The sequence below is a fragment of the Varanus komodoensis genome, unplaced genomic scaffold (assembly GCF_004798865.1).
Source record: "Varanus komodoensis strain SLA01 unplaced genomic scaffold, ASM479886v1 scaffold71, whole genome shotgun sequence".
Taxonomy (NCBI): domain Eukaryota; kingdom Metazoa; phylum Chordata; class Lepidosauria; order Squamata; family Varanidae; genus Varanus; species Varanus komodoensis.
In genome coordinates, this window is record NW_025336360.1 from 2,118,318 (window position 1) to 2,131,602 (window position 13,285).

General features: G+C 49.8%; 1 protein-coding gene across 1 annotated transcript in view; it reads left to right on the plus strand.

Moving 5' to 3' along the window:
* The window catches only part of ZMYND12 (zinc finger MYND-type containing 12), a 14,078-nt gene extending 1,437 nt beyond the window's left edge, over positions 1-12,641 (plus strand). Inside the window, exons 2-8 of the mRNA XM_044452248.1 lie at positions 4,025-4,166; positions 5,688-5,859; positions 6,607-6,776; positions 7,809-7,931; positions 8,908-9,028; positions 9,773-9,918; positions 12,406-12,641. Coding sequence (XP_044308183.1) covers positions 4,025-4,166; positions 5,688-5,859; positions 6,607-6,776; positions 7,809-7,931; positions 8,908-9,028; positions 9,773-9,918; positions 12,406-12,525 — 994 coding nt within the window. The 3' untranslated portion in view covers positions 12,526-12,641. The remainder of the gene's footprint in view (positions 1-4,024; positions 4,167-5,687; positions 5,860-6,606; positions 6,777-7,808; positions 7,932-8,907; positions 9,029-9,772; positions 9,919-12,405) is intronic.
* Positions 12,642-13,285: the final 644 nt, after the last annotated feature.

Below are 13,285 nucleotides of genomic sequence, written 5' to 3' on the forward strand. Positions count from 1 at the left end.
GCCTTGCTTTGCCTTATCCTGCTTTGCCTTGCTGCCTTGCCTTGCTTGCCACATCTTTGTTGTTCCTGACCCAGGTAACTGCTGCCTGCTTTTGTTGTCTTCCTGGTTTTTGACCAGTGATTGTGTCCTTGTCTTTCCCTGACACATATCTTGGCCTTTTTCTTGAGCATGACTATGCCTCTGACCCAGCTACCAGGTTCTGATCAGTGTTTAACCCCTGTCTTGCCTTGCTTCCTCTGTCTTGGCTCTTGCTGTCTTGGATCCTGACACGATGCATAGGATTTCATAGTGCCCTAAGTTATCTGAGGACTATTAGAAGCAAGTTGGAGGGACGAGAGATCAGTGGTAGGGCACCTGTCTTATATGGTCAAGGCCCCAGGCTCAGTCCGTGGAATATCTTCAGATCGGGTAGGACATGATGTGAAAGAGTCCTCCCCATGCAAGATTCTGGACAGTCTGAATAAATAATTTTGGTGCAGATGGATGGATAATAGGCTTGGTATAGGGTTGTTTTCTATGTAATCCTCTCCAGAGAAGGGACCATCCTGACAGAGTACATATCATAATTACATGCAACAGGCTCCTAGTATCTCCACTTAAAGCTGGAAAAGACTTGGATTCACCATCATTTCACATAGTATGCAGCTGCAGAAGTATATTTAGAACTAATATAGGATAATTCTTTTAATGGAGTATGGTCTTTTGCTTCATCAGTAGAACAGCTACTGTAAGATGGCCAAATGGGAAGGACCACTAGCTGCGTGGTGCAGCACACGGTTTGCATGTAGAAGACCTCAGGTTCCACCCCTGCCTTCTGCAATTGGGCTAGGAAAACCCTTTCCTAGAACTTTGGAGAGCTGCTAGTCAGTGTAGACAACATGGGAGGCTGGCAGCCAGTTGGCGTGTGCAGCCAAGGGGCCCTGCAAGGTGGATGAGTCTTTGCATTCCTGTCAGCAGCCCATAGCTCAGAAGGCGTAAACTGAGGCACAAAGCAAACACGGGTGTGGAGATCACTCAGGCATACAAAAGTACTCCTTTGAACCCGGTAACAACTCGCATTCCACAGGTAATCAAATTAATCTAAGATGATGAGTGGGAGGGGAGAGCCCACACAAGCAGAATGGTAATGATCATTACAATAATTGAGCTGCACAAAAAAGTAGAAGCAAGTTCCAAAAATATCCAGAATTCCATGTATTTGTGTATCCATCCTAAAGAATGAACCAAAGCAGGCCCATTCTGAGCGACGCAGTACAGAATCCCAGATTACAACTCTCTTGTAAGAAGTAATAGCTGGATTACTCTGGAGAAAGTAGGCACATCCCTTTGCATGTAATAAGAATAATCATGAGTATATCTCATAATATATATCCCTTGGGCATCCAGCAGCAACCCTTTGCAAAATGCACATACACACAGCCACACTCGTTTATACACACTTCAAGCCATACCCACCCAGACATGCCACAAGCCGCAATAACAATGATAATAATAGTAATTAAACTAAAACACTGTATTCTCAGAGGCACACAAAAAAGCATCCTTAGATAAACACACAAAATCCAGAGCAACACATGCACACACACCGCCACTTAGAGCATATACTTCCCAGGCTGGACTGGTCCAGACCCCCCCTCCCCCCCCACACACATCCTAGTTCCAATCATACATGAAACCCTAGAGCACAGCCAGAAACCCTCAACACCCCCCCCCACACACACACACATTCAAAGATTAAATAGCAAACTGTAATGGAGCTGCAGAAGCTGGAGCTGCATTGGCTCTTCACCCGAAGACCCCCGTCTTTGTGGAGGGAAGGGGCTGTCCCTGGCTGGCCAACTCTTGAGCCCATTTTTTGCCAGACTTCCCCTTGGCAGCACTGCCTGTTACGGGAGGCCTGGCTGGGTGGAGAGCCTTTCTGCTCCAAGAGAGGACCCCGGCATGGCAGGACCACAGTGCACATATTTGCCATGGGTGCCGTTGCAACTCAGAAGCTGCCAGGAGGCCCAGCGTGGTAGCCCAGCAGCAGCTGCAGGTAGCCACCCTAGAAACGGTCGACTTGGTGAAGAAAAGGTTTTGCTTTTAAAAGATAAGGGGAGGAGAGGGGCACAATGGCGTTGTAGCACCTGCTGCACCCTTGGAGTGGGGCCACCCTGCCAGGGAGCACTGCAGTAAATGGGCCTACAGCCTGACCCCAAAAGGCAGCTTCCTACATTTATGGGAGCATCCACGATTCGGCAATAATTTCTTCTTGCCTTCCTAGTCCTGTTCTTCCTAGAGGAAACTGAAACTGAAATTCTGGCCACGGGGACACGCGGCTTAGCGCCATCCCATTTGGACTGCCACCACACGCGCCTCTGAAGAGTGTATGGAGACGTGAGCTGGAGTGGCGTGTGGTCAGCTGAGCTGTACAGAAACGCTAGTTAGAGGGTTCGCGGGACTCCCACACTGCAGCAGCCTCACCAGCTATTCCCAGGCACAGTTCAGTGTGCTGGTTGCTTAGGATACGCAAAGCTCTAAACCTGGAAAGCAGAACTTCAGACCAGGGGCCAAATCCGCCCCTCCAGTGGCCCCACCGTGTTCCCTGGGATTCCCCAACCCGCACCCCCTTCCCCACAACCACTGATCATCAGCTTTTGTCCAACTTTTGCTAAAAACCTTCTATAAAGTTTAAATACTTCCCTAAGACGTAAGATAAAATCTCACGATTTCAGCTGGGTCATGCTAGGAACCAGAGGTGTTTTTCTCTTTAACCATGCATGGGATTTTGCCTTTAGTTACTGGCAGCAAAAGCTAAGTGAGTAATTAACAGGAGGTAAAATATGCTAGCATTTTTTGCATTTTGGCACTGAACCTTTTGCCTTCAACCCTTCCCACCACTGGAACAAGGCCTCCTGAGCGCAGCGCAGCCCGTGGGCTGAAAAGAGGGCCTGCACTCCTGCTCAGTGTTTGGGGAGCAGGTTGCTTCAGGTTCCAGCTTCTCCCACATGGCTCATACAGTTCTGCCATTACTTGCTTATTAAATATGTATGTATGCATTTCAAATAGAAGTCAGAACTCCTTGGAGAAGGCACTCATGCTAGGGAAAGGTGTAGAAGAAGGAGGGGAAGACCGAATATGAGATGGACCAATTCCATGAAGAAAGCTGCAGCCTTGAGTCGAGAAGAGCTGAGCAAGGCTGACAAAGGCAGGGCTGTTTGGAGGATGCTCATTCACAGAGTTGCTAAGTCGGAGATGACTTGGCGTCACATAACACAGAACCCTACTGTTTCCACCTAGGCCTTCTTAAGGCGATTCACACAAGGACAATTAGAACGTAATGCTGGTAAAGTGCAAAAATATTTATAGTAACAGTTAAAACATTCCAAGATTCGGCACCACACTTTTAAAACATTGAGCTGCTCGAATGAGAAAGAGAACATCAGCGGCACTGTCAAGTCATTAAAAGGTTCCCTATAGCATTGTAACTAAAAGCAGCTTAGAATAAATAGGGTTTCAAAGCCCATTTAAAAACTGGAACTAGTGCAACCAAAACTTTATCTCATAGGAAGGAGTGCCATAAATAGGGGGCTGACAAGACCCTTCCTGTAAGGTCCCTTTGGAGAGGCCCTTCACTCCATTCGTCAAGGTCTGAGGTGCATTTGGTGGGCTTTCCTTGTAGCTGTGCCAGCGCTTCCTCCTTGCAGAAGTTTGTTTCACTCCCTCTTTATTGTCCTGCCTTCCGGCTGGGATTTATTTATTTATTGGCCTGCCCAATTCATCTGTCTAACTGCTCATGGCTGCTGTCTGGGGTTTCATTGTTTTGATCTTTGATTAGTTTTATCTGTCTTGTATTTAATATATTGCTGTGTACAATTTATTGCTTGTTGGATTCTTATGGTTAGTTACCATGAATCTTAAGTGTAGGAAGGTAGGATATAAATTGAAATAATAAATCTTAGATCAATAGATAGGTTTTGGGAACTGGCATAATAGATCTGTTCACTTCAATATGCATGGCTAATAACCATATTTCTTATCTCAGCGATGTGGAGCATCAGAATGCTGACTGGGTCAGCGTGCATGAGAAGATATGCCAACTACTCATTCCACTGCGTACAGCATTGCCTTTTTACAATTCAGAGAAAGAAAGAAAGCACGGGCAGGAGCAAAAGATATGCAGAGAGGTGAGCTGGTGGAACGTGTGTGGGCACGTGGGGGGAGCAGTCGGAGACTCTGCTCTGAGAGATTGGTGTGTTTAAAGCAGAGGAACTGCTGGCAATTGAGGCCTTAAAAGTTCCAATAAAAAGTAGCAGCAGTTTGACTTGATCTGTAGAAAGTGATGGAGAACAAAAGGAAACTGAGCTCTGTATTGAGCCCGTTTCTGTTGTTTCATAAATTACCGAAAGGAAGTAGAGAGATGCGCAGAAGAGGGTGGGACTTTTAGCATAGGCAGCTGGGAGTTGAGTGGAACATCTGTGTGCAGAAGCAGGATATCTTGAGAAGCACAAGCACTGGGCGGGCGGGACAGCAAAGGAGGCTTCCACATCCTGTTAGTGGGTCTCCGATGGGCAGCTGGTTGGCCACCGTGGGTGACAAGAGGCCGGACTTTGGATTGGTCCAGCAGGACTATACTTCTACCTTATGCCTACTTCTGATTAGCCTCCAGCCTGAGTTCGGCTCACTGGTAAAACCTGCATGTCAAGAAGTGTTCAAGGGTTAAAGAACCTGCAATAACACACAGTCTGTTGTAGGATTATTCAAGCATTGTTTAACACCCTCCCCGCGACAGACCATTGTTTAATCCTCCAACAATTCCTGCTGCCCAGGTTCAGACAATAAGACAAACCATGCCAACCCCCCCGCCCCCGCTAGTGTCTGAATATGGAAAATGGTCACCCGCTTGCCAAGCAATCCACCATGGCTTAAATAACCCTCAATAGGTTGCGATGAGCATACAAACTAAGTCATTGCCTCCAGGTGGTCATAGAATTTAGCCCCTCCAGTTGTTTGAGAAGCACCACAAGGCATGCACCTGTGTTTCAAGCATTCTCCATGTTGCAGAGGTTTTCATTGAGTTCCAGTTGTAAGCTCAGTAAACTGCATGCTGCCTCTTCCTCCTCCTCCTCTGTGCCCTTGATTAGCTCTCAACAATCTTTCGTGATCCCTAGTTTCCCATTATGTCCAAACCAGGAAGCTATGATTGCTAATTCAGAAAAAGTCAGGATTGGATAGAAACCAGACTACGATTTGCAGTTGTTTCCGCCTGAGCATCATAATTCCCAGTTTGGAGGTAATGGGAATCTAGGGTTAACTGTAGACTTCTGAGCAGATGCAATGCGGCAGCACTGGGGAAAAGGGCTGAGACCCCACTCAGCTTACTAAGTCAAGATATGTACATCCCAATCAAGACTGAGTATCTCTTTTCCTCTGCTATGCACCATCCTTCCTTCCATCACTTCCTGGGAGTGTTTATTTAAATGTTAAACATGCAGGCTGGTAATGGGATGTTTTATACCACTGCAACCTTCCTCAGTCTAGTGTCCTCTTGATGTGTGGGACTTCTACTCCCAGCACCCCCCAGGAGAGCCCAGTGCAGCGGGAGGGAATTGGAACATCTCCACATGCCGAATCTTCTTGTCACGGTTCACCCAGGTAATGGCCAGAGTCGCAACAGCAGCTGCTCACCCTTCCTTGTTTGCTTACAGAAGTTCTTGGCAGAAGTGACCCGAACTGCAGCCCAGAATTTTCTGTTTGAAGGCAAGCATGAGGATGCCATTCCAGCAGCGCTGCATTCTCTGAAATTCAGTATCAGTGTATACGGCTCGAATTCTGTGGAGCTGGTGCCCGCGTACCTCATCTTAGCTGAGGCAAGCCTGGGTGAGTTTGGCTGCGGTGCTGCCAGAGACGCTTTCTCCCTGCAGACAGAGCGCCACAATGTGTTGCACGGTGCCTGGCCACTTGCTCTTCATTTGTTTTTTGCAGAATTCATGGGACGCATTCTTTTACCCACCTGCTTGCTAGGAGATGAGTGTTTTGTGACCTGCTATGTCCATTGTGTGAATTTTAGAGCTGGGTAACCCAATATTCCCCAGTGGCAATCAGTTTGTGAGAGTGCCCATGAAGCTCACTCAGCGTTCCAAGTGTCCACCAGAGAGGCTGGGGACTGCAGAACCCATTCCCGCCCATCTAAGTGCCTCTGTCGCCCCTTTCCTCATCTGTCAACCAACAAAGCCCACCTGGTTATCCCCCGCAATTGTCAGCCCCTGCAGCCCCCCCCCCCCCCGGTGTGCTTGAGATGCCTGTTCCAAGCGATCTCTCCCTCCACTCACTTCCCAACATGGTTCTTCCCATCACGGCTGTCTTTACTGCTGCTTGGCTCTCACAAGACCCTGGTAAAGGAAGGACGTGATCATGTCCATCAGGGCCAAGCTGACCCATTTGGTTCGTTTTTAAAAGGCCACCCTCATGGAACTGGAGAACTCTGGGTGGTTCAAACCAAACAAAAACATCGGGAATTTGCAGATTTGTGGGTCTGGAATTCTGTAGCTGGGGTGGCACTGAGAGCTGAAAACCACACGACTCGCCCAGCGTCTACTCATCCGCTGGGGCTTTTCTTCCCACCAGGACTTGGGCATCTCGCACAAGGGGAGGAATACCTCTCACAAGCGCACTGGATAGTCCTCAAGAGTTCCTACTGCAGCAGCGCCGTTCAGTCTAACCTGCATCGTAACCTGGGTCTGCTTCACGCTGCCAAAGGGAACTTTGAGGACGCCTTGTACCACCTGGCGAATGATGTAAGGCTCTGTGAAACTGCCAGGCAGACCAAATGCTCTCACGATGGCTCTTGCATGACCCTTCCGTGTCCCTGCGGTTTGAAATGGCTGCTTTGGTCTTTCTCAGTACCAGGCCGATGTCACTGCTGGGAACGGGGCAGCAGCAGCCAACTTTAACCATAGTTATGGGTTTGCCAGAGTTGCCTGGTCAGCTGTTCTTCAGAAGTTCCAGGCCCTTGGCAGCAATATATGCGTGCAAGAGCTCTGCTGGGCCGGGCCAACGGTCTGTCTAACTCTCTATCCTGCTCCTCACAGGGACTGGCCTGATGCTGCTAGGAGACCTGCAGGTAGGGAACAGAAACGAGAGCCTTCCTCAGCTGTTCGCCCCCAGCATCTGGTGGAATCTGGAGGTAGAGGCTTGACTGCTTGGGGATGCCCAGTGGAAAGCCTTGGCCACCACGCCTGTGTGTGCTCCCCCTGTAAAGCCACCCAAGCTGGAACAGGGCAGAGAATCCCATCATTTAACACTCTAAAGAAGCACGTGCTCTCGCCTGTCAGAAAAGCCCCACCAGTCCATTTTCCTGATTGACCGCCAGTTCTAGCATTAGGAGAGTGAGAAGAAAGCTTTTCTCATTCCAGTTTATCTGCACCATGGATCACTGTGCCAACCTGTACCATCTTCCACGTCTGTTCCCTGCCCCACCCTCCCACATTTGGAGTGGTCTTGTCTGGAATCGGACGACGTGTTCAGAGGCTGTGGCACGGCACCCTCCCAACTGGCTGTGGCCCCCCAGGGCCTGCGTCAGCCACCCCAGTGACGCCACCCACTGAGCCTGGGCCTTTTGGCTTGCAAACCGCCCCCCCACCCTGCCATGGCAGAACCCTTCTTCATACAGCTCCGTATTTTAAGCAGTGGCAAAACCACGCACACAGCTGCACCACAGGGTTTGGGCCAAGAAGCTGCAATTGTGTTCCTGGCTCCATATTTCGAGTTGCCATTTGGCACAAAGGTTGTGCAATCACTCGAAACGGGTTTGTTTTGTATTGTTACAGGTATATTTTGCCTCGTGTGCCTATGGGACAAATGATGTTGCTGTCTCGGGAGGCCATTTCCACATGGCCAACATTTTTGTCCATCAGAACGTGTTGGATGTTGCCAACTCCCTGTACTCTGAGGTCAGTGGAACCACCTCGACAAGCGCAGATCGAGAGGTGACGGTGGACGTGGCAGCGACATGTCCTGCGCTCTGGCAGGATTGAGAAGGCATTTTGGCCCTTCTTCCAAGGCCTTGGAGAATGCTGCCCCATTTCCCCTCCGTCCTGAATGGGGGAATGGAGCCTTGGGCTTAACGTGACAGCAGCACATTATGTTATGTTGTATTTTACTAAGGTTCTTCTAGCACCATCCTTCATTGTTCCTGTTGCGCAGGTAACATAGGTAAGAGCAAAACATAAAAATATTATTAGAGCATTCTGTTTAAAAAAAAGCTGAAGAGCGGTGGAAACCATCCCCCATCAATACTGTCAACTTCAGCAGGAATAACCAGTGCAAAACGGCTCAACTTTTCAACAATCTAGTTAGATAAAAAAGTCTGTGCTGGCATCAAGAGGACGTAAGAGTAGCTGCCAGGTGACCCTCGCTCAGGAGGGCGTTCCAGAGGCAGGTGTGGCAACTGGAGCGCCTCTTTCTCCAGCTGCCGCCCAGCAAACTGCCGAAAGGCAAAAGCATCCGAGGAAGGCGGGTCCGTGTGGTGCTCAGTCGTCCTTCCAGTCCTCAGGACCCAAGCCATGCAAGGCACCACAGCAGGCTCAGTGGACCAGGAACCAGTGCAGTGCAGTGTTACCCGAGAACAGGTCACCTAGCCAGCCTGCCCAGAGTGTAGCACCCGTGTTGTGGACCAGTGGCCGCTCCTAGACGTCTGCAAATCATGTAGCCCCACATGCAGCGCGTTGTGGAAATACAGCTTTTGCACGACCTGGTGGTCCTCCTGAACTTTTAGACTACAATTCCCAGCATCCCAGGATTCGTAGTCCAATGCATCTGCAGGATCTAAGGCTGCAGAAAGCTGCAGCAGTCTAGCTCAGTTGCCACTTAAGCCAGGGATAACATGTTCCTCATTTTTAACAAGCCTCTTACTGTTGTTCTTACTAGGTTGTTGAGATCTGGCTCAGGCACCTTGGACACTTGATCGACATCCATTTTCAAGCATTTATGAATCCAGCTGAACTGGATGTGCTTTCTGACGAAGAGGAGCCCCTGAAAGAGACTCTTGGTAGCTGCACTGCTCGAGAAGCCTTTCCTTCCCTTTGCAAGGGTTATAATTCGGGTAGCCCCTGAAAAGAGGCACTCCCTCCAGTGCATGTCAGAGACGTGGAAGTCCCTGTTACCTTTCTGTGCCACCCAAAGCCTGAAGCACTCTGCAGGGGTCGCAACATTGAAATGTGGCAGTATGAAAATGTGGAAACACAACCCAGGTGCCACCACTGAAAAGGCACAGAAAAGGCATTCCACCACAGCCACTTCATTGAGCAGGGGCACCTGAAGGAGGGGCTCTGAAGATGGGCTTGGTGTCTGGGCAGGTGCTTTTTATGTACCTGCTTTTTGGAAATTAATAAACGGAGGGAGATGCTTTCTTCATGCCCCTTTGATAGGTAAAAGGCTGCTTTGCAACCTTGGAAGGATAAACTCGCCTTCTAAAATGCAACAGATTGAGGACTTGCATGCATGCATGCGTCATCTAAAGAGCAGGGGTGCTTTTCTCTTTAGAGCCGTGGTTTTACTCCTATGGACGCAGACTGAGTCAGTTGCTTTGCGTTCACATCACAAATCAGACAAGACTGACTTGGTGGGAAGATAGGCATGTGTTATAGTGCTGCCTCTGTATTTCCAAGAACCTGCCAGGTGATTGGGCGAGGCTGTTACTTAACGATTGGGAAGTCCATGCCAAGGGGAGTGGGGCAGCAGGGACTCTCAGCCTAGAGAGGCCCTCTTCATCCACACTTGGTCTCCTTTGCAGATGAGAAGCAACGTGCTGAAGCCACCCAGATGCTGAACGCCATCTTGGATTTCCGAGAGCGCTCCCCAAGGCCGCAGCCAGCCAAGTTGGCCAAAGTGCTCCACGCTCTGGCCATGCTGCATTACTTGACCCAGGACATGTCAAAGGCAAGTTGGCAAGCAGTTGACAAGAGGTGGAAGCTTGACTTTATGCCAGCCAGCCCTGATGCACTGGATTACAGCTCCCATCACTGTCGGCCAACACGGCTGTGCTGGCTGAAGGTGTTGGAAGTTGCCGTGCAGGACATCAGAGGGCAGCAGGTTGGGGAAGCTGAGCTAGCTCACTCGCTGTCTGACTGGCAGTGAGCCTCCAGCCCAGAGCCCCAGTTTCGCCTTTGGGTTTCAGGGGTGGCCCCTGTGCCCCGACCAGCAAGCACTTGGCCATTTCCAAGACATCGTGCTCTTCCCTGCTGTTCCGAGAGGCTGAAATGCCTCCCATAAGGTGGCACATGAGTCAGAGTGCCCATTATGCCATTCACACAGCATGCAGCTTAGCTTGTATTCTGTTTGACCTCCGCATGACTGCATGCAATCCCCATTTGGATTAGGACCAACGCAGGAGGAACAGAGATTATTTCTCCCCCACCCTACTCTTCCTGGCAGCCCCCTGACCCTGTGGACTGGAGTTAAATAAGGAGAGGGGAACGTCTCCATGGGCCCTCTCATGCACCCTCTCATGGGGTGGAATTTCTGGGGGAAAGCAGTTGGTGGTTTGGAAGGAGTCACCCCCCACTTCCTAGGCAACAGTGATCCCACTAAAATTAGGAACACACACAATTGCATTAAGGTGGCGAGAGGAAGCTCAGGCCTGCGTCCCAGTCTGGCCCTCAGGAGTTCCCTGGAGTTTTCTTCTTCTGGCCGTACTTCCATTTTACTAAACTTCTGATTGCTTTTGGTTTCCCAAAATTTGTGCAGTTTCCCCCACTCAAAAAGGTCAGAATGTCTCTCCTAGTGCTTGCTTACTGGCAGCCAGAGGTTTGTGCTTGTATTTGCTACCCATCCCATTTGCTTTCTGCCCCCCCCCCCCCCCCCCGGGAGAGTCCACTGAGAGCTTTTCTGAACTGCATTCTGCTCTTCGGCTGAAAGGGGTTCCTAGTCCCTGCACTGCATTAAGCAAAGCATAATACTCGAATGCACAGTGCTTGGTTTCCCAAAGATTTTGGAACGGCAGGCACTTTTGGGAATATAAGAACCTGTTGTGAGCCTTGCCACCAAGTGCCTGAGTAGTGGATTGCCACATTCCCCCTCTGTGGCCGTCCGGCAGCGCCTTTGTTCAGCGAAACCTCCTGTTTCCTGTCTGTTGGAGACCACAGCACTCTTGAATAATAGATCCTCTAACTCAGTTAAATGCTGGCAGTACAACACAGCACGTGCCCCTCCTGTTGGGAGGTGGCCATTTCACGGATCCATTTTGTACTGGAAAGTTTTTTAAACATTCACGGGAGAGCATTCGTTCATGGGGTCGCCATAAGTCAGAGAAAACGTGATGCTACCTAACGACGACAGACAGACACTTTAAAGTTATTTACCTGCTTGGTGGAAATTAACAAATGGAGAAGAATGACTTTTCCCCGCCCTTTTGACAGGTAAAGGCTGACTTGGCGACCTTCTAAAATGCCATAGATCAAAGTTTTGATCTTACCACAGTTTATATGATGGGGGCATGTAGATGCCACCTTTGTTTAGATATTTGATCCCCTTTTCCTTCGGATAAGTGATAGAAAGCTGTATGCGTTACAAATGCAAGCATGTACATCTGTGTTTAAAAATGGAAGTTTGAAACAAAAATTTGACATGCCCATGAGCAGACCCATGCAGGGGTACTGGTGGAGGATTGCCATAGGCACCGTGCTGGGACCGTGTAGGATGCCCTGCTCGAATGTGCAGTTTCATCCTGAGCACCAATAAGTATTTTTAATTACAATGTGCTGGTCTGCCGCCCTCTTTGCCACTGGCCCCATCCGTCTCTTCCCCAAAATGGAATTGGCCCTCAAACTTGAGAGAGATGTTGTACCCCAGCACAGATCACAGAATGGGATTCCCCTGCCCTGAGACTGCTGGTGGGAGAGAGGTCGCTCAGCCAGGCACCTTGGAATGCGTCTGCCTTTTGGGGAATACAGCGCCGGGTTCCATGGATCAGTGTTCTGATGAATTCAAAGCACTCTGCACATGTTTCTAGCTGCCCCCTTCCCAAAAGCCTGAGAGAAAAAATCTCCTGGCCTTTACTTAAACTGCCAGTCCCAAACACACCTTCTGCATATTATTTTAAAATACATATTTATAATATTTCTATCTTCCCTGCTGCTGCCTCAGTCCCTTCTCCCACTTCTTTAGGCGCCCGTTAAGAGGACCAAAATCAGCAGCCTACCTGCTCTGCCAAGTGGAAGGCGCACAAAGGCAACTTTCACCTGTGCTCCTCCCACTTAGTCCATAATCCTCTGCGTTTGGAAGGCTACAAGCATCCCCAGTGGATCGCACCTTAAATTAGCTTCGGGAACATGTGAGTTTCTCACCTCCTGGCCAGGGCTAGCATAATTAACATGGCACTGTGTCGTTTTCCCCCCGCCCCCTTGTTCTTGTTGTGCATCCTTCCAGGCTCATGAACTTGTGACGAAAGTTCAGCAAATCACACAGCAGCTGCCCAAATATACACCAGATGAATCGTTTTATCACTTGATTAAACTGATGAAGTCCAAACCTATCTATGCGAAATAGAGCCACACTCCAGTGCCACTTTTCGAACGGGATCTGGATAATAATATGGAGCTGGAATTTGGTAGCTGTTCCATTAGCCTATTCCTTGTTTTAATTAAATTTGCACTTCTTATGTGTCTCTGGAGTCATCAGCTTGGAAGGGTCGGGTCAGGAGCACTCCAGTCCAGCAGTTAATTGTTGGGCCGAGGGTCACCCTGTCATTTGCTGCAGCGGGTTATTTCTGCGCTTGCACACAGACACACCAGTCACCTGACACAAGCCAGACCATAATAGATGTGCTGTATGTAATGAGCAGGTGATCCACAAGAGCGAGCCAGGAGCTCCAGATGGTTTAGGCAAGTGAGCCGCACCACATGTGCCAGGGAGAAGTCCTCTGCTGCCACAGCTGTTCTAAAGAAAGCTGTGGCTGTGCAAACACCACCTTCCGGATAGTTGCTGTGTGTGTGTCGGGGGGAGCACATGCAGCTGCACAAACCCGACCACAGAGCCTCGCTTTCGCAAGCAGGAGATGTGAGCAGGGATGGACCCTGGCTGGAAGCCCCCGGAGCTCCCTCCACTCAGCAGCAGCACCGCCAAGCAAAAGGGTGGCCTGGCTCAAAGCAGTTTCTGAGGTGATCCTCCCTGGAAAAGGGACTGTCCCGTGTGCAGAGCCTCAGGGCTGGCTCCTCCAGAGAAGGCCTGGCAAAGGCACCTGCCTCGCGCTGCTGAACGAGGATTGCTTTGCCTGGAAGGGGCCCCAGGCTTCATCCCAGCATCTCTG